General features: G+C 47.0%; 1 protein-coding gene across 6 annotated transcripts in view; it reads right to left on the reverse strand.

Annotated features, from left to right (window-relative positions):
• Tet3 (tet methylcytosine dioxygenase 3) overlaps positions 1-26714 on the reverse strand; it is a 102515-nt gene that overhangs the window by 24494 nt on the left and 51307 nt on the right. For all 6 annotated transcript variants that reach the window (XM_021227735.2, XM_021227734.2, XM_005071053.4 and 3 more), the window contains 2 exons: positions 20715-22929; positions 1711-1801 (listed from right to left, as the gene is read on the reverse strand). In XM_021227735.2, the coding sequence (XP_021083394.1) occupies positions 1711-1801; positions 20715-22929 (2306 nt within the window). The remainder of the gene's footprint in view (positions 1-1710; positions 1802-20714; positions 22930-26714) is intronic.

Consider the following 26714-nt stretch of genomic DNA (forward strand, 5'->3'; position numbering starts at 1 on the left):
GAATGCACTCTGCTGTAATTAAGGTTACTTAAGACTTAGAAAGCTGTCTGGAAATCTTGGAAGATTGTTAACACCCTCCATAGGAGTGCAACCAAATCAAACTGAAAACTACCACCACACACTCTTCCAAATCAAACTGAGAAAACAGAGCACTGCAATTCCTTACAGAAGCCACTGGCCAAGCCTGGGGTGGGGAACCAGACCCCAACACTTGGGAGGTGGAGGCAGGAGGTCTAGGACACCAAGGCCAGTGTCAGATACACAGGAAGTTGAAGTTCTGCCTGGGCTGTCTAAAACTGTCTCAACAAATGAACAAAAACAAAATAACCACCACCAAAAAAAAAAGGCATTATCCATATGTGGCCTGGTGAGTCTGCAAGCTACTACAGGAGGCCCACATTGAGGACATACACATGGATCTAAGTCTCTTGTTCTGGGCACAGGCAGGCCATTTCAATAAGTGGGCTTTTCTGCCACACTCCCAGGTGGCACAGGAAATGATTGCTGCAGATCAGTGACCTCCATCCAGCTCAGCTTACACAGATCCATTCTCTATCCTATTCCCCTGCTGTACTGACAGGCTTAGACCAGTGCTCACCAACCCCCTTGACACAGAAGACTTGGCTCCCATGTTTGTAGAAACTAAGCCACTAAGCCTTCCATGAAACGGTATGCATAAGCAAATGTAGGTCACCTTTACTTTTGTTTTAGTTAAAATTCTAATGATTGGTTTTTAAAAACCTCAGCACGCACATGCACACACACACACGCGCGCACACGCACACACAGACTGCCCACCGTTTTCTGAGCATCTAGGACCCACACTTCAGCCTAGGTTCAAGCATTTTTACAGTATGTCCCTTGTGGCATCTGTTTTTGTAGAAAAGAAGCTGAGTCACAGAACTGCCCCAAGAGGACTCAGTAGTAAGTGCAGGATCAGAGCCACACCACCCTCAGTACTATTATCTGCTGTGGCCTGTGCACAGACTTTGAAGACTCTCTGTGAGCCAGGCACGGTGGTGCACACTTTTAATCCCCGCACTCAGAAAGCAGAGGCAGATGGATATCTGAGTTCTAGGACAGCCAGGGCTACTAAAAACATCAAAAATTAAAAATCCATAGACGTACCTCAACTGTCTTTCCCATTAAGCGGACCTAAAAACAAATCACTTGTGTAGCAACATGCACTCTGCCCTCAAGCACCCAGAGTCTTTCAAGACCTCCTAGATACATGTGCAACATGAAGCCGGGACATCTCATAATAGACAAATCAGGACAGACTCCACTTATGAAGTAATTTTGGTGGGGGTAGGAAATCAAAGCAAGAAAAGCCACCTGATTGGAACTAGAACCCTAAGTACCCTGTGCAGGATGGCAGGAACACAGGGAGCATTGTAAACAACACTTCAGAAATGCTATCCAAGAAAACCAGGTTGTGGGAAACTCCATAAGGCATAACATCACATGTCTGTTTCTTCAGTGAAGTCCCCTCCCACCCAGCAGTAAGAGAAGGGTAGAGGCATATGGAGGGCATATCTACAGATGGAATCAAAGCCAGAACAGGAAGTCAGATTCCCACATTGAACCTGCCACCATCCAGATATGGGGTTTCTCCCTAGTGCCACCTCGCACAACCCTACAGACTCAGGTGCTTAGCATCCATGTTCCACCCGATGAGCCCCATTCTCCCTGGATGTCAGCATCACTCACCGCTCCTCCATGAGTTCCCGGATAGAGGCTACTGTGGGGCCAGATCCCAGGTGAGTGTAATATGGGCCTTCATCTTTCTCCACTATTTGTTCTGCAGAAATACCAAGAGCAAGCATTATTTGGAGACAATTTAGGCAACACTAATTCAGAAAAAGGCAAACCACTAGTAGGAAGTTAATAAGTATGTTACAAATAACTTATAAACATGTAAAAAATTTGTTCAATCCCTATCAGGAAATACACAATAAAATTAATTTCACAGTAAAGCACACAAAACCGGAAACTTCAGAAATCTGATAAATTCAAGCCTTGTCAAGACTGTGGTCTAATCGTTTGGACCATCAACCAATAAAGTTAAAGTTGTATGCTACAGGGCAGAGTAACTCTGCTTCTGCATACACACTCTAGACCAGGAGTCAGCAAGCTACGACAAAAGGGCATCCCACACCAGGGTTCACAGCAGCAGCACCCCCACACAAGTGTGCATCAACAGACGAAGTTAAATGTGGTACATCCAAATCCATTCAAAAAGCACTGCCCCAAGAACAAGTAAGTTCTTTGTTGCAGTCCTGGGGTTGGATTCAGGGCCTTAAGCATACTATGGTTGTCTGAATAAAAATGGTCCCCACAGGCCCACAGGGAGTGGCACTATTAGGAGGTGTGGCCTTGAAGTAGGTGTGGCTTTGCTGGAAGAGATGTGTCACTAGGGGGTGGTCTGTAAGGTCTCAAATGCTCAAGCCTGGTCTAGTGTGACACTCACTCCTGCTGTCTGTGGATCCAGATATAGAACTCTCAGCATCATGTCTGCCTGCACTCAGCCATGCTTCCCGCCATAATGTAAGCCAGTGCCAATTAGATGTTCTCCTTTGTAAGAGCTGCCATGGTCATGGTGTCTCTTCACAGCAATAAAAACCTTATTTGACACATACTATACAAAAACTCTACCACTGAGGTATTATTCCTAGTCTCCTCAAAGAAAATTTTAAGACAGTGTATTGCAAAGTTGCCCTGGCTAGATTTGCAATTGAAAACCTCCTGTTTCAAGCTCCTAAGTATGCAGATTATGGGCCTGTTCACCAGGCCCAGCAGGGATGAAATTCTGATGTAACTATCACATAGACAACCTTTGTGAAATACATTAGACACAACAGGTATGGTGATGTATGCCTATAATCCCAGTATCTGAGAGGATCAGGAATTCAAGGCCAGCCTCGGCTACATAGCAAATTCATGCCCCAGCAGCCTTGCAGGCAGTTTAAAACTGCCTGTAACTTCAGTTACAAGGTATCCAATGTTCTCTCTGGCCGCTGAGGGCACCTTCGTCACATGAACACACACACACACACACACACACACACACACACACACACCCTATAAACTTAAAAAAAACACAAGTGCTGAAAAAACAAGCAAGCAAACAAGATTATCCAAATAATCAGTGTAGGGAAGGACTCAAAACGTGGCAAGATCCACAAGCAACTGATTAAAAACAAAGACCCTGCTAAATTTAACTAAGGGCAGTAACATAAGAGACAAGAGACGGGAGGGGATGATTCACAGAGAAATACAAGTGGTTTGAACGGGTCTACAGCATTTCTCTCCTTTTCAATGGGTCCCTGTCAAAGCCTCTGCTAGGTCAGTGTACTGCAGAACAGCACAGCCACGTGCAGAAACGAATGTACAATTGGTCTGACCCAACAATTTTAAAAGTTTCAAAGAATTTCCGTTTAGGAATTTGGTTGTATTTGCCTGTGTGCACAGGCCAGGTGTGACTGCATGCATCTGTCATCTCGGCACTCAGCAGGCTGAGAAAATGTCCTGCGAGTCCCAGGCCAGCCTGGACTACAGAGATTCATCTCACCTGAAGGACAGGAGTTAGGGTGAGGAAATGGAGGGATTGGACATAAATGCTCATGGAATTCTTGTTCATAATGAGAAATTGTCAGAGGTAACCCACAGTCCCACCACTAAGGACTGGACATTAGAGCATGGACCCTATATTGGAATATTAAGCAGCTGGGATTAGATTTATGTACAGGAAATTACTTCCAGGTATTTTTATTGGGTGGCATATTTCCAATGTTATACATAACATATACACCTGTACATAAATAAGCATAAAGGCATATGTGGGTCATTGCCAACACTAGTAACACAATTATAGCAAACATAAGCCGAGTTCAGTTTTATCCTCCATCCTTGTTTTAAAGAGTTGTCAGCTACGTTTGAGAGCAGCCTAGCAGCTACTCACCGATGGCTCTCTAGTCTAGGAGAACAGTTGCCTGTCCTCAAAAGCATCTTTCCCCTACTCTAAGGGATCCTATCCATGGCACCAGTTACAGTCCCCAAACCAAAGTCTACTCACGGCTCTTCCTTCTGAGGACTCTAGACAGAAGACAACATCAACAGTGTCCACAGCACCTCCACACCATCTCAGCACCACCCCCTCGACCTTGTGTCACCACCACAGCTTCCTACACCACCGCACACCCCCCAGTGTATTCTCATGGACAACAGCACCTTCCTTATTTCTCTTTGATATGTAGTGTATGTATACAGGGGAGTGCATCGCCTGTGTGTGAAGGACAAGCATCAATACTGGGTGTTGGTCATTTTCCACCGTGTGTGCGCACGCTTACGCATGTACAGACATGTGTGCTGTGTGTGCAAGGGCCTGAGGTGGACAGCAAGCGTCTTCCCTGATCCCCCTCCACTGAGGGGCTGAGGCAGAGATCTAGAAACTGAACCTAGACTTGGCCAATCCAGCTAATCTAGCTAGCCAGCTTGCTCCAGGATCCCTGGGGTCACCCTTCGGAGCATTAGGATTACATGCCCACCTGGCACTTGTGTGGGTTCTGGGGAACCAAATGCCAGCCCCTGTGCATGGTAAGCACTTTACTCCAGAGCCACCCCGCCCCCACCCTCCACGTTATTTTTTCTTTTAAAGACAAGCTCTCTCACTGAACCTGGAGCTTACCATTTTGACTAAACTGACTAGCCAATGACCCCTGGACTACCTGTCTCCTTCCTCCATCTCAGCACTGGGAATAGAGATTTTCATGGGGTCCTGGGAACTTAAAGCTTGGCCCTCACACTTACACAGCAAGCACTTTATCCACCGAGTCACTGCCTCGGCTCAAGTGTTCATCTTTAGGGCCCAGCTCAGGGGCTGTGAGTCTCGAAAGGCCCTACTGGGCTTCCCCAGGTAACTATTAATGGAACAGAGAAGAACAAATATGGATCTTGTGGACAGGAACCTAGGCAACCATGATGGTTATGTTTCCAACCTCTCTAATCCCTGTGCCTGTGAGTGTAAAATAAAAGGCTTAGCCAGTGTTTGGCGCATAACATGAACTCAATAGGCTGCTATTGTTCAGGCTCTGTCAACAACTGTGAGGCCATGAACAAGTTTCACAGCCTTCATAAGCCTCAGGGCAATTAAATGATAGTAATACATTACAGAACAGTTGAGGATTAGATGAGCTGTCAGAAGCCAAGGCCTCAACACTTCATGAACGGCTTCAACCACAGTCAAAACATGACTTACTCCAAATATGCCCTGTTTTGAACCACACTAAAACAGAAGATGACAGAGGTGCACGGTGGAGGCCCGGAGAGAGCAGCATCGAGAATGTGGAGGCTGGAGTTAGTGGTCTGAACGCTCTTTATAGGTACTAGCAGACGCTAGATCATGGCATACAGAAAACAGAATGTGAGAATATGCCAGAACTTCTGGGCTTTGCTCCAGCTTCTGCTATGTAGAGAAAATTAGAAGCAAAGGACTAACTATAGGGTCTAGCAAGGCAACTGACACCAGGGAGCTTCGGTGGCTACCTTATGCTATGGTTTACAGCAGGGAAAGGAGACATTCAAGGTGAAGCTGCAAACCCTAACCCTGGCAACTCCATCCCAAACCAAGTCAATCTGGAAACCGGCTGGTCAGGTTTCTCTGGGAGGGCTGCCGAAACACAGGGAAGACACCCCAAAAGCCAAGAAAAACCAAAGCCACCTGTAGCAGTTAACAACACAGTGCAGATTTCTTGCTTTGAGAGTCCCCCTTTCCTCAGTATGTTTTCTTATTGGGGGGCATGCACACGTATGTTTAAGTATGAAACTTATGTGCACATACATAAACTCAAACACTGACTATTTCTTGTCATATAAATCCCATTTTATAGTTTTTCCTTTAAAATTTTACTTAATGTGTACATATGTGCCATGATACACATGCTGGAGTCAGAGGGCAACTATTGAGCCATCTCACTGGCCTAATAATTGCTTTACATAGTCACCCTTACAAACAGCACTTCTGTGGGTTTCCGAGTTAGGAGTTAACATCATTAGTACTAAGATACAACTATAAAAATTATATGAAAAGCCTGTACTTAATTTGAATTGCAAATGTTTAATGTGTTACTCAGCTCTAACATGGAGACCTACACACCCAAGATAACCAAATTACAAATGAGAAAAGGTTTGTTCTAGCTCATGGTATCAAAAGATTTTAGCCCATGGTCACTTGGCCCTGATGGTTAGCCTGTGGTGGCACAGAGTATCACAGTGGGGATGCATGCAAAGCAGGCCTGCTCTTATGGCAGCTGGGAAGCAGAGAGGGGACGATCAAGGTCCCAACATCTCCTTCAAATAGAAGACAGAAGCATTCCATCCTGCGGGAACCTAAGCAACTCAAAATAGCTTCAGGAAGTCCCTGAAACTGACCGGATTCACTAGGCCCTTCCTGCCAGGGTAAGCAATAGAAGAGTCCGTCTCAGATGAACAGAGTTGAAGCTACAGCTACAAAGCTATGAAGAAGACTCTGAGACCAGAACAACTGTCCAGAAGAAGCAGAAATAAGCCAAGCTGCCTGGAAGAGGTTTAGACAAGAGTCACTTGGAAAGGACACTCTCCAACCTATTGAGCTGCCTGAGGCTGTGCAGTGTGATGCAGGTTCCCAGCTTTTTTGAGCTGTCACCCATGCTGGAGTGGGCCTTGGATGCAGCTGTCTGAGTCATTTTCCTGTATGTAACATCTCTGCCCATACTCCTGTAAGTAATATCAATAAACTCATTGGTTCATCAAGTTGCACTTTGGTGATATCTGGACTTTGTTTTTTCCATGAGATACCTATCTGGGGTGAGTAGATGTGTTTTGTCTTCCCAGAAAAAGTTCTTTCACACACAAATGCATACCCCCAGTGACCTAACTTCCTCCCATTAGCGCCCACCTCCTAGCTTTTCCAGCTTTTCCCAATAGTGCCACAGGCTAGGAACCCAACTTTCAACAAACAGGCCCTCCAGGGACATCAAGAGCAAAACTACAGCAATCACTATGAATTTATTATCTACTTACTAACAGCACAAAAGTCCCAACCTTCTAAAGAGCTGTGAACACTCCCAGCTCTTTGTTCTGACTTTTAAAAACCATCCAAAGGACCAGGAGGGCTCAGAGAAATGGTCAATTCAAGATCTAAGGCTCAAAAAGTACAGTATGTACTCCACACATCTTGTATAAAAAGCAAAGAGTACAAATAGAATGCCTAGGGGGTGGGCAACGGGTGAGATGTGTCCAAAGAGCACTGAGGCTGGCCTGAAGGAGCTTCCAACCAGTCAGATCTGGGAGAAGCTGAGCAAAAAGAAGTTAACTGCAGCAAACACATTAAACATAAACATTGGCAGGGAATGCGTAACTGAAGAAACAATGACACAGGAATGAAGAAAAACCTTTCCTTATAACCATTGGGGGGTGGCGTTTCATTTGCTGTTCTTTGTTCAATGTTTACATGCATCATAAAAATGGAAAACTGCTTTGTAAGCCATGGGAACACTTTATATCATTTAAAATTGAGCTTGCTGAAAAAACTTTTAGACTGTTTTAACAGACCCATCTACCAGTATATGCACTGAGAACAATGTGAGCTAAACAAATGGGTCACCATTTTTCAAGACCATGTACATCAGGCCCACTTTTGTGTTCCTAAGCATCAAATGTCTGTGAAGAAATGATTTTTTAATAGTGTATGTGAGAGACAGACAGGCAAAGAGATAGATATAGACAGACAGACAGACACACAGACACTGACAGACAGACAGACAGACACACAGACACAGACACTGACAGACAGACACACACACACACACACAGACACTGACAGACAGACAGACACACACACACACAGACACTGACAGACAGACACACACACACACACACAGACACTGACAGACAGACAGACACACACACACAGACACAGACAGACAGACAGACACACACAGACACAGACAGACAGACAGACAGACACACACACACACAGACACAGACAGACAGACACACACAGACACACACACACACAGACACAGACAGACACACACACACACACACACACACACAGACAGACACACACACACACAGACACAGACAGACACACACACACACACACAGACACAGACAGACACAGACAGACAGACACACACACACAGACACACACAGACACACAGACACACACACACAGACAGACACAGACACACACAGACAGACACAGACAGACACACACAGACAGACACAGACAGACACACACAGACACACACAGACACACACAGACACACACAGACACAGACAGACAGACACACAGACACAGACAGACACACACACAGACACAGACAGACAGACACACACACAGACACAGACACACAAACACACACACACAGACACAGACAGACAAACACACAGACACAGACACACAGACAGACACACAGACACAGACACACAGACACACACAGACACAGACAGACACACAGACACAGACAGACACACAGACACACACAGAGACACACACACACACAGAGACACACACACACACAGAGACACACACACACACAGAGACACACACACACACAGAGACACACACACACACAGAGACACACACACACAGACAGACACACACACACAGACACACACACACACACACAGACACACACACACACACAGACACACACACACACACACAGACACACACACACAGACACACACACAGACACACAGACACACACACACAGACAGACACACACACAGACACACACACAGACACACACACAGACACACACACAGACACACACACAGACACACACACAGACACACACACAGACACACACACACAGACACACACACACAGACACACACACACAGACACACACACACAGACACACACACACAGACACACACACACAGACACACACACACAGACACACACACACAGACACACACACACAGACACACACACACAGACACACACACACAGACACACACACACACACACAGAGGATGGATTGATTGATCAGGAATGTTAGAGCAGGTACTCAAGGAGGCCAGAAAAGTGTATTGGATCCCCTGGAGCTAGAGTTACAGGCAGTTGTGAGCCAACCAACAAGGGTGCTGGGGGACAAATTTAGGTCCCCTGGAAAAATACCAAGTGATCTTAATAGCACAAATTAGCATAAATAGTAACTTCTTGTTTCAATACTGAGCCACAACACATTTTTGAGGACACTTTAATTAAACAGCACTGAACTCCAGTACATGATATATGCAATACTCCTTATTTTAAAGATGTATATATGTATGTGCACTCTATGCATGCCTGGTTCCCACATGTAGAAGCCAAAAGAGGGCATCAAACACTTTGGAACTGGAGTTAAAGATGGTTGTGAACTACATAGGGATGCTGGGAACTAAACCCAGGTCTTCTAAAAATCAGGTCTCTTAAACACTGAACCATCTCCACAGTCCCAACAGCTTTCTTTAAAAGAGTCTGAGGATAGCAGGAAATGCTACAAGTAAATGTTAAGTTCTTGACAGAGGTGGTGATGGGGGGAAGGGGAGGAGAGGAAGGAGAAACTGATTGGTATTTAAAACATAAAAACTTTAAAATAAAAAAGTAACCATAAGCATGGATAGATAACGTAACAGGTACCTGGATGACACCATGCGGAAGGCATCATAGATAAAGTTCTACCCTGACTTCAGAGACACAGTCTCTCATTGATAAAACATGCATTAAGCCACTGATTACATTCTGAAAAATTGTCATTAAAGAGGAAATTACAGGTTATCTTGGATTTTTGGTAGAAGTAACTAAATAAGAAATAAATGCACTTTGGTGAGCTATGTAACTCTTCATATTAAGATCTACTCTCTTAAGATTCATTTGCAAAAACAACTAGCCACAGGTCCTGCGCTGTACAGTAGCTTCCTAGGACTTAATTATGTTTGATAACTTTATGCTCATCGGACAACTTCCCACTTGTCCACATCCCTGACAACCATCATTCTGTCTTCTAATCTTGTAAGTTAAGACTATATTAGATACGTCACCTAAGTGGGATCATGGAGTATACTTCATTCTGTGATTGGACTACTTTACCCAGAGAGAATGTTTTCTAAATCTACTAACTTTCAGAACAATGCCAGGAACTAAATACAAGGCAGACAGAGATTGGAAAAATCATTACTCTGTCATTACCAATTGAAAGTTAATCCACTCAAGGATCACGGTGACCTTAACAACTGTGTTCAGAATACTTGTTGGATGCAAAGGAAAAAAGTAACTTTACAACAGCAATATCTATCTACTCTCACCACCTTAACCTGGTGGTTAACATGGCATCACTAACAGAGGAAACAATTAGAACACTGGGGCGGGGCAGTTTCACCATAAGCTAAGCAAGTCTTTAAATCTAACTTTCAGTCCACAGGAAACACAAGCATCCAGAAGCGCATTAACAATAACACAAACTCAGTGAGGACTTGACAGTCAAGGGACAGCTTGTCCTGATCTCTTTGGGACAGCTAGTCCTGATCTCCTTGACACTTAGATTTGCCTGTCCTGCCAAGTGCCACCTGCAGAACTGCACAATATTGTAGCCAGGATTACAGTACCCCGTAAAGAACTGCTGTTAGTATTCAGACACCTGTACTGTTGGGGTCCTGACAGGATACCTCCTCAGCTGCAGCCACTAAGAGCACCTCCTCTGCCCATTCACTATGTTGCCTTTTAAAAGGGGCCTGCCCACCTTCCATCTCTCTCTCACTGCCTCTCTTCTCTTCTGTTCCTGTCTCCAGAAGCTGGTCTCCCTCCTCCCCTCCACCCTTTCCCATTCCCCTTTCCCTAATAAGCCCCTTCACAGGAAGTCTGTCTTTTTCTCTCTCACTGCTTTTTTATAAATTACAACACTGGTTCCCTGACCCGGAATCCAACCCAGGCCGTGGCAGTAGCGAGAGCGCAAGAAAAAGGGAGGTATGTCAGCATCCAGGCACACCTTGGCCTCACCCCTTGGGGACCTGGCACAGTGCATCACCCTCCTGGCATGGCAAAGCAGTACCCTGGCTCTACGCAGGCGCAGGAAGTCCCTTTAAGAGACGGGTTTTGCCTACTCCTGCTCTCTCTCTCCACTGTTTCTCTGAAGAGGCAGACAGGGCTCTGCCTCTCAGTCTCTGTCTCTATCTCTCCTTTCCCCCACTCCCTTCCCTATCCCCAATAAAGCTTCCTTCCCACGTGGGTTCTGCCCGCATGGCCCGTTTGTCTCTCACCAGCCATGGGCCCCGCTAAGGTCCCCCTGGCTCGGCATCCCTTTCACAACAGCTGCAGCTGGAGCTCTCTATGCAGGTAATGATGTGCCATTGGGCTGCAGGAAAACACCGCTCCGCAAGGGTGAGATCATATGCTATGGACAGCATGTGCTCTGAATCAGCCATCAATACATGGGGCTTCCCCACAGCAAAATAAGGCTCAACAGCCTTCTTGGTGCTAACACTATGAACTTGCAGAGCATTAGGGAAGTAAGTTGATTTGATTTATAACATTTAGTCTTCTGACATTTGGTTTTCCATGTTCATTGCTTTCTAATTTTCATTTACTATTTTTGTTTTTTATCCCCCTACCATGCCACCTCTAACTTGGATGATCTCTATCATGTTTTTTGATAACACTAACAGGACCTTTGAGAGGAAGAAGTTAGTGCCTCTAGAATTTATTCCATCTCCTTTACTATCTGCTTTACTATCTCCTTTACCATCTTGCTAGTGTTTGGTTTTGTTTTGTTTTTTAATTATGTATACAGTGTGCTGCCTGTATGTATGCCGGCATGCCATATGAAGGCACCAGATCTCATTACAGATGGCTGTGAGCAACCATGTAGTTGCCAGGAATTGAACTCAGGACATCTGGAAAAGCAGCCAGTGCTGGTAACCTCTGAGCCACCTCTCCAGCCCCTTTGATAGGGAAGTTTATTCACAAGAGCACTATCTGGATTATAAGATGTTTAATATAAGCAGGGAGGGGACCATGCCTTTGATCCCAGCATTCAGGAGGCAAAGGTAGGGGTGGGGTGGGTGGAGGAATCTATGAATTCCAGGCTAGCCAGGGATATGTTAGACCCTACCAGGAAAGCAGGAAGGACAGGAGGGAGAGAGGGAGGGATGGAAAGGGGGACAAAGGGAGAAGGAGAGAAAAAAACATGCTTAGTATAATAAATTCATTTCAAATATGAGTACCTTTTGTATTTTATTTTGATGTCTTTGTTTCTGAGGCGGGATTTCTTTTCATGTAGACTAAACTGGCCTTAATCTCAATCTGTAATCAAGGATGGCCTTGAACTTAAATTTCTGCCTCTATCTCTCAAATGCTGGGATTATGGGCACATATCACCATGTTTGGTGAAGCTTTTGTTTATACTGGTTCTCAGCCTTCCTGATGCTGCAACCCCTTAATACAATTCCTCATGTTGTGGTGACCTCAACCATAAATTTTTTTCCTTTGCTACTTCATTACTAATTTTGCTACTGTTATGAATTGTAATATAAAGTTCTATGTTGTCAGGTGGTCTTAGGCAACCCCTGTGGAAGGGTCATTTGATCCCCCGGTATGGGCATGACCCACGTGCTAGAACTATTGTTCTGTACATCTGAACATATGTAGTTAGCATTTACTGCCGGCCCTCCCCTCAGCACAGCTTCCCCATCTACCACTTTGTGCAGTCCCTGAAAGTCTGCCTTCCTGAATGTTGGCTACACCTTAAAGAATGGCGATTTCACTGAGCACTGACCTCAAGTTACTCCAGAACATTTCAATACTCAGAACTTCAACAGATATACCCAACATAAAAACCTTTACTGATCAGGAAGGGAGAAAGGTCCACAAGCTCACAAGGGCACACAAAAAGGCATGCAGTCTCAATATGCCACTAAGGAAATGTGCACGAAGGCACAGCAAGATTCTAACATGTGACACAGTGACAAAGACTGGCATTACTCGCTGGTGGGGATGCAGAGTTGAGCTGGCATGAGTTTGGTTTACAATCACTCTGGCTAGCAGATGGTACCACCTACAGCAGCCTCAGCTCCAGGGAAAATCCCAGAGATCCGGCAATATGCCCTTCATTTTCACTGTTGAGTGAAATTCCCACATCTGAAAATGCCTCTGAAGCCCCCCCACACACCACAGGTGGTCTTTGTCACCCCCATTTGGGGCTGTCCCCACACACCTGTTTTGGCTGTTTATTCTGAGACAGGGTCTTGCTAAACTGTATAGGCTGGCCTTGACCTCACTCTAATCCAGGCAGACCTTGAACCTCCAATCTTCCTACCTCAGGCAACAGCAGTCTGGATTGTATCACTGGCCTCAACATTAATCTTTGGATGGGGAAGCTTATGCCCAAGGCACCTCACTTTCGGCTTCTCATACTATTTTGCAATGGGTATCATGCAGTGAACAATTCTTTTGTTTCAAACTATATTGTGTGGCCGAGTCTTAGCAGCATCTACGGCCTTTGGCTGTCAACAGTATTACATCTGCTCTGACAATCCAAAATGTCTTCAAATCAAGACAGGGACAAAACAAAATAGCCCTCCTCATTAAAAGCCATGGTTCCAAACTCATTTGCCCAAAATAGAATATTACCCTTGTTTACTTAGCCACACTCAAGTTCTTCCCTTAGAAATTAAGCCAGCAAAGACAGCTCAGAGGGCTGGAAGGGACAGGAGCTGGGCGGGCTCTGGTTGGGATAATTCCAACTGAGCAGTTTCAGCTCCAGGTGTATGTCCGATGGAGCTAACACCTCTAAATCACTACCTTTGTGAGCCGAGGGCTGGGCCAGAAGCTCTGCCCTGGTGGGCACAGACCCTGGGTACTCTGGGTCATCTCATCTGTTTTTTTAAAAGCCCATCAGTGAGTAGGACTTTTGTCTGGGGCTTCAGCGAATACCACTCTGTGTGCAATGACCTCCGACACTGCTGGATCTCACCTACAGAGTTGGTTCCTGGTATCTGGCTTCCTTTGTTGACAGCCAAGCATGGCCAAGAGCCTACCCCAGCAGATCCTGAGGGTAAGTACTTTGAGTGAGCTCCTCACTTTCCCCAACATGCCTTCTCTAGTTTCTGTGTTGTGGGGTTCCTCAGGCCCCAGGATTGTTTCCCCAACACTCAGCACTGTGCACCCTTACCGCTGTCCTTTGAACATGTGTCGATGCTGGCAGTCAAGTCCTGGTGGCCTAAGATTGGCTAGCACCAGTTTTCAGGCTAGGAAAACTTCGTCTCATTGTACTCCTTTGGACTCTTCAGCAGGTTTCAGAAAAGAAGAGTTTGCTATCTGGATCTTAGGTCACCATTTTTTCCCTTTCAGCCCCATGTGATATTTCCTCCTTTTTCATTAAAGAGAAATGACTTAACTCTTAAAGAAAAATTTGCTTTCTCTCCTCATGTTGGCCAGTGAGACAAGTGAACTGAGGTTTCCTTTTTTCTCTCTCTTTCTGAAATATATAAGAGCTCCAGGGGAGAGCTCAAGAAAGCAACACTATTGTTGGAAGAATGCCTTCCTACATGACTCGAGGTATTTTCCTGAACCCTATGCACTTAAGCTTATACTCATGAAGACAGAAAGAAAGCTCTGTTCTACTCCTACCAGGCTGGGGGAGGGGGGAATGAAATGTACGTCTCCCAGCTTCCCTCCCTCTCTCCACACACACTACAGGGAGCAGGAAAAGCCTGATAACCCGAGTTAGATCCCCACATGGTGGAAAGAGAAGCAACTACCACAATTTGTCCTTTGACCTCCGCGAGCACACTTGTGAGGACACTCACACACCAAGTGGAGAACGCTAAAAGCAGAATGCACGCAGAGACAGCGAGCATTGCCTTCATGATACTGGTACACAGAGACCGTGTACAGCCAAGCCCACATCACATGGGGTTTTATCTGTACCTGTGACCTCTTTCCTAGCAATCCTCTGTAAGGCCTCAGCTTTTTAATGCAATGTTATGGGTAGCTTAAGTATACAGCCAAGAAGATCCATTTCCAAGAGTGTCCAATAGCATGACACTTCCTGAGAGCTGTAAGTCCACAGCAGGAGCCAGGCATGCGGTCAGGACCTGCCCTTGATAAGGGTTACTATATATACGTGTGTGTGTGTGTGTGTGTGTGTGTGTGTGTGTGTGTGTGTGTGTTTATCGAGACAGGGTTACTCTATGGCTTTGAAGGGCTGTCCTGGAACTCTCTGTACACCAGGTTGCTTTCGAACTCAGAGATATGCCTGCCTCTGCCTCCCGAGTGCTGGGATAAAAGGCGTGTGCCACCACAACCCGGCTGGATGAAATGAATATTTGTGTTTTTTGAGACAGGGTTTCCTGTGTAACCCTAGCTTTTATGCAACTCAGTAGACCAGGCTGGCCTCTGAAAACTCAGATCCACCTGCCTCTGTCTCTGGGGTGCTGGGATTAGAAGTGTGCACCACCACTGCCCAGCTCTGGATGGAATTTTTAAACATGGTCAGGTTACTTGCTGCAGTCTATGTTACTGGCAATATATATATTAGTGCCTTTATATATATCAGGCCCATTAGCTGACCACAAAAAATGAAGCATTTATACCTATGCTGACCACATATTTCTGTCAAGAAAAACACAGAGGTGGATAGGGTTGATCAGTTAACTCAGTATGTGGAGTACCTACTAGCCCCCATGCTTCACAACTATAAGAGACAACCCTGATATCAAGAAACACAGACTTTAACTGCAAAGATGAGCACACAGAACACAGTCAGGAGCCCTGACTGACTTAGTACTGATGCCCATCGCTCTCCAGGGGCTTTAGTCTGCCTTCTCTCTTCTCCATTTCTTCACGCATGACCTTCGCCTCCAGTGTGAGCTCTCCCCGGAAACATGGGTCTTCTCTACTCCCGCTTCTTTCTGGTCTACACACTCAGGCCGGAAATGACCACAACTGTAGTCCCAGTCACCATCAATTGCAGCAAGATCTCCAACTCACAGATCGAGTCTTGGGTGCCCTCCACCTCCCCAACTCTAAAAGGCTGCAGATTTCCTCTACCACATCCAGTGGCCCAGCCCGGAATCTCAGGGGTCACAGCTGTTCCTCCTCCTCTACTCCTGCCACCTGGCTGCTGCAGCTCTGCACAATCCCCCCCCCCCTTCCTGTTCAGCAGTCATTGTTTGTTTAGTTATTTTTTTGGAGAGTTTTTCTACAGAGCCTAGAGCCTGCTTTGCAGACCAGGCTGGCCTTGAACTCAGAGATTCAGCTACCTTTGCCTCCAAGTGCCAGGCTTAAAGGCACTCTTAACCTAGGCCATAATTTCTGGCTTGGGTTTGTAAACTGGTTTCTCTGCTTTTTGAATCACCCCTCCTTCCCCTGAAACTGCTCTGCTGCTGCTCCCAGTTAGCATACCAGCCACAGCAGAACTCATCTTTCGTCTCCACCACATGCCATGTGGTTTTGCATGCCCTCTCACCTCCCCAACACCCATAGCCCTTTCCCTAGCATGCACCACTGTTATCCCCGTTCACCTCTTATGATCTAAAACTCCGTCAAACACCACACTTCTACCAGGAAGCTCTCTGCCACCCTCTAACTCAGGACCAGATTCTCCACTCTACTCCAAATACTCTATTGTTTTAAAATATTTGAAGACTATCACAAACTGAATGCAAGGGAAGGGGACAAATTTCCATAAAATGAGAACTGCAAGAAACAGACTACTTGATTACAAACCCAGATTAACTTATTGGTCTCTATTCTGTCCCTACTCATGTCACCTGGTAGACACCTCAGCAGCCACATCTCCTGAACAATGTCATTCCCTCCCCTAGGCTTTTCACCAGGCTCCAGGCAATAGAGATGTAGCCACTTCTTTAGTCAGGGCAATAGACTCAAATGCAGCCGTCCTGTGAAATCTATCCCATCTTCTTGACCCCCACATCCAACCTCCTGCCTGGGCTCTGGGCTAGTTAGTTGCCACAGCTTCCTGTCGACTGCTCCTCGGATACATTAGACAATGATTAAAAGCTAACAGATGCTTCCTCATCTATGAAATGAGTAGTTCTCAAAGGATCTTTTCTCACTAAAATGTCATCTGGATTCATTCTCTGGCCTAATCGGTCTCCTCTGGGCATTACTCCATTCCTGATCAAGGACACAAATAATTACTGCAGTCCAGGGCCCTACTCACCTCTGCCAAGTGTCACAGGATGGTTAAGGGCAAACAAGATCTCTCCAATGCAAACTTCAAAGTATTAGGAGTATTTCAACACCACCCCAAGTAGTTAAAGATCACAGCGCCTCTCAGAGAGTCAACGATTTCCACATTGTCTAGATCTATTTTTGAAATTTCATGGCTGCCTTTAATTCCTAGCAATCCTCTTAGATTGCTTAGGTGTATCCCACCCAAGAAATACTAACAATTTTTATTTTTTAAGACATTTTACATGGCACCAAGTAGCCTATAAGTTACGTAAGCCCAGCTTGGTCTCAAACTCCTGATTCTGAGTTCAGTCTCCCAAGTGCTGAATCTGCCGGTGTGTGCCACCTTAATCTTGCTCCAGAATTCTCACAGATGGGTAATATTCTGGTTCTGGTTATCCAGGGATGGGCCTGGACGGACATTTGTCAAGAGTTAGTAGGAAGCATGAATGCTAAGTTTCTCGTACTATGTCATAGGATGTCTCTTTTAGTTTCTAAAAAATGTTGTGTGTGTTAGTCTTTATGCATGTGCACTGTGTGTGTGTCCAGTACACACAGAGGACAGAAGAGGGAGTCAGAGCCCCTGGAGCTGGAGTCACAGATGGGTTTGAACTTGTCTTGTGGGTGCAGGTAACCAAACCCTAGTCCTCTACAAGAGCAGCAAGTGCTCTTAAGTATATATGATGAATGCTTAATGGACTCCCCAGGTCTCACCTTACATCCCTGCAAACTTACATGCTTCTGCAAATCCTGCCTACCCATCGTTAAGGGATACATTTCTGTAACATGGGATGGTCCCATCTGTCATAGGCCTGAGAGTGAGCACATTTGTTGGAAAATCTTCTCCTGTGCCTCAATTCACAAACAGTTTACCCAGAGCAGCTGAAAAGGACCATCCTGGACACAGGGCTCTAGATGCTTCTAAAATAACACTGCATGTCTTTTCCCACAGGAGCCTCAGGCCCTCCAGAAACTGAAGGCAAACCCCTTCATCCTGTTTGTAGCTACGGCTTGTTTTTCAATTAACTAGTTTCAATCACAATATGGCATGGCAGGGAGCCTATAGACATGGCTCAGTAGTAAAGATCTGTAGTACAAGACTCATGACCCAAATTTGATACCTGAAACCCACTTAAAGGAGAAAACTGACTGCACAGAATTGTTCCCTGACTTCCCCTGCATCATACACAAATACAACAGAAAGTGAAAAAATAGAAGCTTGACATGGTAAGGACCCAAGTGCTTAAGTTCAAATCTCAATCCCACCATTTCTATGACCTTGGGAAAGTATTTATTCTGACTTCTGCTTTCCCACAGTTAAAATGGGATCACCTACAATCCTCACATCATGTAACTACTGTGGATTAAATGACAGTGATTGTGACATGCTTGGTCTGGTGCCTGGAGCTGAGTAGTGTTTTGTGAATACTATTGCTGCTCAGCAGCTTCTTGCTCCAAGCCATCACCCTGCATCAGCAGCTTTACTTCTAGGGTGCATATGTTAGAGAAGGGTCCAGGCACTCACTCCCAGCTAGTGAACGATGGAGCTAGAGTTCAGGTTCTAAGACGGCCTTGACCAATCCTCATAGCCATAAAGTATGATTTAACAAGTAACACATGTATTAAGTCCTAAGCAATGAGTAGGTAAGGACATTGAAGCACTACATTCAGGCAAGCACAACAGACACAAACAGGTAAAGGCAAGAGGAGGAACTCTTATGATCTGAGCATGCTTCTCGCCAAACACTGCGGATCAGGGAGCCTTCATGGCCATACCTTACTCACATCTGACAAGCAGCGGAGCTAGTGGGCTTGTTCGCCCCTCAAAGAAACCCAGGGCCCAACTCTTTGTTCCAAGTGAATCCTATCATGGCCCCCTGGTCTTGTATCCTGAAGTCTGGGGCAGCTGGAATGGAGGAAAAGTCCAGACCCTCCTCACTAACTGGGACAGACACTTTGCAAGTCCTGTCATTTATTTGCCACTTGCACATTTAACAGGTCAGGAAGATGCCTTTGTACATAACAGTCACAAGAATTCAAAGTGCTTCTCAGAGCATCAGTGAGCCTGTTCTGTCAGTATCTGAAATGCACGTGTCATTCATAGACTTTTTGTTTTGTTTTGTTTTGTTTTTACGAGACAGGGTTTCTCTGTATTGTTTTGGAGGCTTTCAGTCCAGCCTGGCCTCGAACTCACAGAGATCTGCCTGCCTCTGCCTCCCGAGTGCTGGGATTAAAGGTGTGCGCCACCACCGCCTGGCTCATAGACCTTTCTTAAGCAACAAGGCACAGCAGCCAGAAGACCCCATGCTGCGACCTCACCAAGGACTGTCACATTCATGGGAGTGGTTCTAAGGCTTCCAAGGGCAAGGCCTACAAACTGATGGGCTCTTTAGCCCCTGACCTGGGGCACAGGGACACCAACTATGCTAGAACTCTTGACTTAGACGCTACCTCCTGCTGCACAACCATTCCAGACTCAGGTCTACACAACCAGGGTCTACACTCGCCTCCAAGCCTGTCCTAAGTGAAGAATACTGCCGAGGCCAAGACTTAGACCTCTTCCAGGACCATCTATCCGTCTGCTCGCTTCACCTCCCTCTCCCTCAGGCACACATTTCTTACATAGCTCATGGCATTTTCTTCCTAGTTCCTGGACAGTATTCTCCTTCCACCATAACTTTCCAAACGCTTAAAATAACAGACATCACTTGCTTTCAAAACCCCAGGAACCTACTATACTATCCCTGGGACCAAATCCAGCTCCTGACATTGGCACCCTAGGCCCTGATTGTCTGACCACTTAAAGCCACCTTTCCTTCATCCTATTTTACCCTTGCTCAGACAAAAAGATTCTAAACAAATCCTACTTTCAAAGCCCAAGGCACTCCTAACATCTAGAACAGCTCCTTTCTAGCTCATGGTCCTGCAGGGCTCTGCAAAGGCAGCACCTGCAGGAAGTGACATCACCACTGATGTCAGTGTCACAGAACATAGAATGGCCTGGGAAATGGGCCTCTGGGCATGCTTATGGGGGATGGTAATCTTGAGCATAGTAACTGAGGTAGCAGGCCAGCCCACTGTGGGTGGCACTATCCCCTGGCTGATATTCTGACCACGTTAACACAAGGCACCTGGGCAGCAGCATGCTTTCATCCTTCATGGTTGCCCTGTGACCAGCTGCTTCAAACTCCTATCCCTTTGACTTCCCTGCCATTGAGATTGTACTCTTAAACCAAGCCAAGATAAACTTGTGCTCCATTAAATTGCTGTTAGCCAAGTATCTCTTTGCAGCAACAGGAAAGAAACGAAGACAGTCTCCATGATGGAGAATTCAGTTAGACTGGTACTGGCCTTCAGGGTTTTGTCCACTTGCCTGTCAGCTTGTTTTCTTAGGACACAGCCCAGTGGTAGGCATTCAGTAAATGCAAGAGCCTAGAAACCCAAGCCCACCAGGCTGCTCGATGTCCTTCCCTAACACAATTGGACTTACCGACACAATCGCAGGTGGGAAATTCAGCCTGAGCCCTCTTGGCAGGTGTGTCCAGAAGACTCTTGGTGGGCGTGTCCAGATACTTCAGAGGAGATTCCAAGAAGCCACTGAGGGTGGGTGTGAGTGGGTTCTCAGCCTTGGTGGGCGTGGCTTCCTGGCCTCCCTCCTCTGAATGGAAGCAGGTGGTTGAGAGCACAGTCACGGCCCCTGAAGACTCAATCTTGATCTTCTTGGGGGAGCGGGTAGCAAAAGGGCTCTCTGGAGCCGGGAGACATGTTGATTGGTTCTCAGGGTCTTGAATGGGCACCGAAGGAGGACCGGGAAGCCCAAAGCTATCCCCAAATTCAGCTTCAAATTGCCGGATGAGCTCTTCCAGCTTGTCATCAGCAGGGGGAAGGGGGCCACCGGCAGAGCCTGGCTGTAGGACTGCCATAGGGCTGGGGGACCTCATTTCCTGAGTAGGGGGCAGCAGGCTGTCCCCGGAGGGACTAGGTGCAAATAGCGCAAGAGAAGGTTCTGGGGGAAGAGGGGCAGCAGAACTCTGGGAGGCAGCACCCTGGGAGGCGGGAGGCAGGGCAGAGAGCTGGGCAGCAGAATTCTGGGAGGCGGCACCCTGGGAGGCGGGAGGCAGGGCAGAGAGCTGGGCAGTTGGAGGCGCCTGTGCTTCCTCCGAGGATTGGGGTTTTAGCCCTTCCAGAAAAATCTGCCGAAGAGGCAGGAAGAGAGGCTGCATGTCCCGGGACCTGGGCTTCTTGATCTGAATGGGCTTGCGGACACTGGGCTTGATCCCAGGGGTGGTTTTCTCAGCTCCCATGGGACCTCCAGCTGGGGTAGGGGGCTTCTTCTTCTTCTCCTTGGTTGGTTTGTCAGGAGGCCGTGGGGCAGGTGAGCCTGGTGGAGCCCACCAGCCAGGAGCCTGAGGCTCTGTGGGAGCAGGGAAGGAGGCATCATGGGCCTGTTCCAAGAATAGGCTGCGCTTGTGGTGAAGGTGTTGCTGCAGCGCTGTCTGGGCCTTCTGGTGGGCGTCAGGCTCTGAGGATGGCAGGGGAGCCTCCCTCTGCGAAAGAGGGGATGGTGCTGGGGCAGGGGAGGAAGAAGGGGCCTCAACCTTGACCTTGGGCTTGGTGGGCAGGGCCTCAGGCCGCTTGAATACTGACTGGATGTAATCACTGGCACTGCCCAATAGCTGCTCCAGTTCAGCCATAGGGTCTGGACTTGGGCGGGGCGCAGGCCAGGAGTTCCGGGGTGTTGCTGGAGGGGTGTCAGTACCCCATGCTTCAGGAAACTCAGTTCTTGGAGTTGTTGGAGGGAAGGCTGGGCTATCTGGAGCAAAGGATGGATGTTCCTCTGGGGGAGCCACAGGCCATGAGGGGGCCCGGAGGTAGGACTGGGGAGACCTGAAGGGGGCAGAAGGGGACAAGGCCTCAGGGAGTGGACAGGAAGCCTGGGAGGTGGAATGAGAAGGCTGAGGGAGGGCAGAGGAGAGCTGTGTGAGGGCCTCAATGGCAATGGCTGTCTGCAGGCTGATGTTTTTTTCCTTGGCAATGCTCAAGGCGCTCTGAGACAGAGGCAGGCCCTCCAGGGGAGGTGCCTGGGGGACCTCAGAGCTAAGGAGTGGTCTGGTGGTTGGGGCTGGGAGGCCAGCCTCACCAGGAGGCAGAGTGCCTGGGAGCCTAGGCCGCTCCTGCCCTCCCTCCATGGCCACAGACTTGATCTTCCCCTCCAGCCACTCGAGGTAGTCGGGGCACTCTGGGCCATCGCAATTGCAGTTGGGTGGTTTCATGCCATGCCTTGCAAGGGCCAGGGCTGTCTGTAGCGTGTCAAGGTCTTCACTGCCCTCAGAACAGCTCTCCGCTCGGGCGCCCCCGCTGTTGTTCCCAGCCTCACGACTCATCTCACGGTTGAAGGTTTCATAGAGCCGGGTGCTAAGGGCCCCATAAGAGGACACAGCTTCGGCCACAGCCGAAAAGGCCACCAGATCGTGGGCATCTTCCAGGCGAGCAGTATGAGCAGAGCCTGAGGCAGCGTCCCAGTCGGGCTTCTGGTCTACCCGCCAAGGACCTGTAGCTCCCAGCAGACTTGGTCCGGCGGGCTCTCTAGCACCATTGACCGGCGCCCCTGAGGTGCTTAGTTGCCTTGAATCTCCATGATACACTGGCCCTGAGTCCATCTGACCTGGAACAGGTCCATCAACTGGGCTGAGCTCTGAACCTGCCTGGAGAGAGAACAAGGGGAAAAAGGAAAACCATAAACCACACTATTTGTACAGCATCACCCGTTTCACTACCCAGGTGTGCTTCTAAACCCCTCTTTTCTGGCAAATTCTCTCCTGGCACCTGCTGAGCCTCAGTCTACCTTCACAAATCACTACTTAGCTGGCTTTACCAGCTGCAACAGAAAGGGCTTTAAAAGATCACAAAGTGAGGCAGGGCCAACAGCTCAGCTAGGGAGGGGCTCTCCTTGCAAGCATGAGGACCTGACTTTAGTCTCCAAAACCACATTTGAAAGGAAAAAAGGAAAAAGGCCAGGAATAGTAGCATACATACACTTGTAATCTCAAGAGCTGGCGGAGCAGAGACAGACCAATCCTTAGGGTTTGCTGACTAGTAAGCCTGGCTGACTTGGCAAGCTCTGGGCCAATGAGACCTTGTGGGAGGGGAGGGCTAAGGGTGAGGAGAATGGTTCCTGAGCTATGACATCCAAGGCTGTCCTCTGACTTCCATAAACACACCACACATACAAACACACCACACATACAAACACACCACACATACAAACACACCACACATACAAACACACCATACATACAAACAAACACACCATACATACAAACAAACACACCATACATACAAACAAACACACCATACATACAAACAAACACACCATACACACAAACAAACACACCATACATACAAGCACACCATACATACAAACAAACACACCATACATACAAACAAACACACCATACATACAAACAAACACACCATACATACAAACAAACACACCATACATGCAAACACACCATACATGCAAACACACCATACATGCAAACACACCATACATGCAAACACACCATACATGCAAACACACCATACATGCAAACACACCATACATGCAAACACACGTGTCACTGAGACCTATAGGAGGTCAGATCAATTACAAAAAGCATGACTACCCCCAAAAGGCTCTTAAGCTTCTAATAACCTAAGTCATTCCAGGACCCTGTCTACTCTGTGGCCAGGGTTGCGGGGTAGAGGGCATAACAAACCCAACATGAAATGATGGGTTGCAAATAGGAAGCTAGAAAGCAGACAATTCAGGGAAGCAGCTTTCCCACTTAGCCTGAGCAGGATCAGCTACAACTTCCCACTGGGGAGTAAACCCACAGTTCCCTTCTCTCCCTGTTAAGTCATTTTAAGTTAGGAGAGCTAGCTCACATTCCCACATGCAGCCCCAGGCCTGAGGGAAATACTGAGGATGACTTCGGAGCCCCAAATTGGGATTAGCCCCGCCCCACACCAAGATTAGCTCCACTCCAGAGCCAATTGTGCTGATGGCATCTGAATCCTGCTTGGGATTCACTCAGGAACAACCGTTACAGACTCCTGCCCACAGAAGCACAGGAAAGGGAAGGCAAGACTAATGCAGGACCAAGAGGACATAGCCCAGGAGGGTAAAAGCAAATACAAAGAATGGACGAAAGTTTACAAGATCCAAAAATCCCTTGTAAAGTCCTTCCCTCCCATCGAAGGCCAGAAAATCCCTAGAAGGAATGCTGAATTAGGTCACAGGCAGCAGGTGGAGCGTGGGGAGGCGCAGGATGACAGCTACAGGAAAACCTCAAGGCTCACAGCAGCTGCTGCACAGTCCAGTGACCGAGCTCTGCAACACCCCCAAAAGCACAGTCTTTAAAGTTTGGTCCGCAGTGGCCAGCACTACCGGGAAACTGGAAACTTTGAGGAGGTAGGGAGAAGTAAGTCAAAGGGGTTAAAATGAGACCCCAGGTCCTTTTTTTTACTTCCTGGTTCCTTGAATGAGTCCCCTTAGCCCTGTGACTTGCTGTCCACTGTGATGTCCTCCTTCAGACACTGATGAAGCCGAATGGCTATTGACTGAATTCCCTGGATTTTCCTATCTCTGTTGTTTTGTTTTTCACAATGATGGAAAGCTGACTGATAAGAGAATTTCAGTCAAGACACCACCTTAACCAGATGATCAACTTTAGATATAGCAATGTCTTTCAACATTGAACGAATAACTGACAAGAAGCAACTTAAGGGGGTTTACTTTGGCTCACTGTCTGAGGGTACAATCACTGTAGGTACAGTTTGATGGCAGGAACTCACACAGCTGTGTAAGGGTGTGACGTCAGCAGACCAGACAGAGGGAAATGCTGGCACTTAACTGGCGCTGTCCTTTTTACTCAGTAGAGGATCACAGTCTGTGGAAGAGTGCCCCATACTCAGGGAGGATCTTACCCCTTCAGGTAATCCTCTTTAAATAAGCCCTCGAAGGACCCAAGGGTGGATCTTAATGCCCAAGGTATTTAATTCAATCAAAACTACCCATTACAGTTATCATTACAATATGTCAACATCAACACGGCAGCCTGGATAGGACAGAAGACTCACAACTCAGAACTCCTGCCAAAATGTAGAACCTGAATCTATTCACGAGGAAAGTATCAGGTAAACTCAACTGCAGTATTCTACACAATACCAACGTGTTCTCTCAAAACCCGTCAAGAACCTCTCCCAACTTATGTTTATAGGTTAGACCTCAAACCGGGAAAGAGCAGCTATCACCTGCTGACGCCATCTGACACCAACATGGGCGAGACACTGCTTTGTCCACCCTCATCTTGACCTGCAGCATTATAATTAGATAAGAAAATGCCGCTGGGGTGTAGCTTGGTGGTAGATCACATGCCTAGCATATGTGAAGCCCTAGGTCCAATCCCTGGTATTGCCCCTCCAAAAGGTAATAATTACAACTAAAGAATCTAATTTAGGTACTGAAGAAATGGTTCAGCAGTTAAGAGCTGCTAGAGTTCAATCCCAGCAAACATTGTGTGGGTCATAAGTTCTTGTAACTCCAGCTCCAAAGGACCTGACAATCCTCTTCTGGCCACCATGGGCACACTCATGTTTACATACCCAAAATCTCATTTTAAAAACAGTGAATGCCCATGTTATTAGAACAAACATACACAGGTATTTAGCAGTAAAGGGACACAATATTTCTGACTTAATCTCAGGTATATGTATACATTAACATATACATATAGAGAAAATGCTGAAGCAAATGAGACCAAATGTAAACATTCTGGGAACATGGTAGTTCTGGGTATAAGTCTTACAACTTGGTGTAAGTTTTAAGAACCTGTCAAAATAGAAAGCTAAAAAATAAGTCAGTTGCTTGGGTAGCACACAAAATGCTTTAAGATGATCAAAATAATGCCAGCCCCAAGAATGTCACACACAGCCACCACAGCTCCATTGTGGCTGTGGCCACTGGGAATCAGGATTGTGGCAACAAGGCCTCAGCTGCAGGCCCCACCTCATTACTGCTCTTGTTCTGGCCACAAGGACCCCCATGCTTCTCTAATGTCTCAGCTTTGAGCCTGTTGTCTGCAACCGTCACTGAGGTTTATTCTTAAAGTGTCACTTCTACTACCACCCGCTTTGCAGAGTTAGCTGTGTGCCTCTTTCTCCAGGACTCTTCAAGGTACCCTGCATACTGCAGGTTCTTCCCCATTTTTCCCTTATCACACACCGCCGGTATTATGTCTAAGCAGCTGCCTCCCGTAGCGGGTGGTAGTTAATGCAAGGCAATGTCTAAATCCTAAGGCTTCCTTCCGGTGCCTTCCCTACCCATAGCTGGGGCAGCAGAACACTCCCAGGACAAGGAAAGTTGCCCATCCCCCACAGGCCATGTACTATCTGCTGGAAAACTACCTTCTGGATATCTAGGAAGGTGAGCAGTAGACCACAAGATACT

Source organism: Mesocricetus auratus, unplaced genomic scaffold, assembly GCF_017639785.1.
Source record: "Mesocricetus auratus isolate SY011 unplaced genomic scaffold, BCM_Maur_2.0 Super-Scaffold_100676, whole genome shotgun sequence".
Lineage (NCBI taxonomy): Eukaryota > Metazoa > Chordata > Mammalia > Rodentia > Cricetidae > Mesocricetus > Mesocricetus auratus.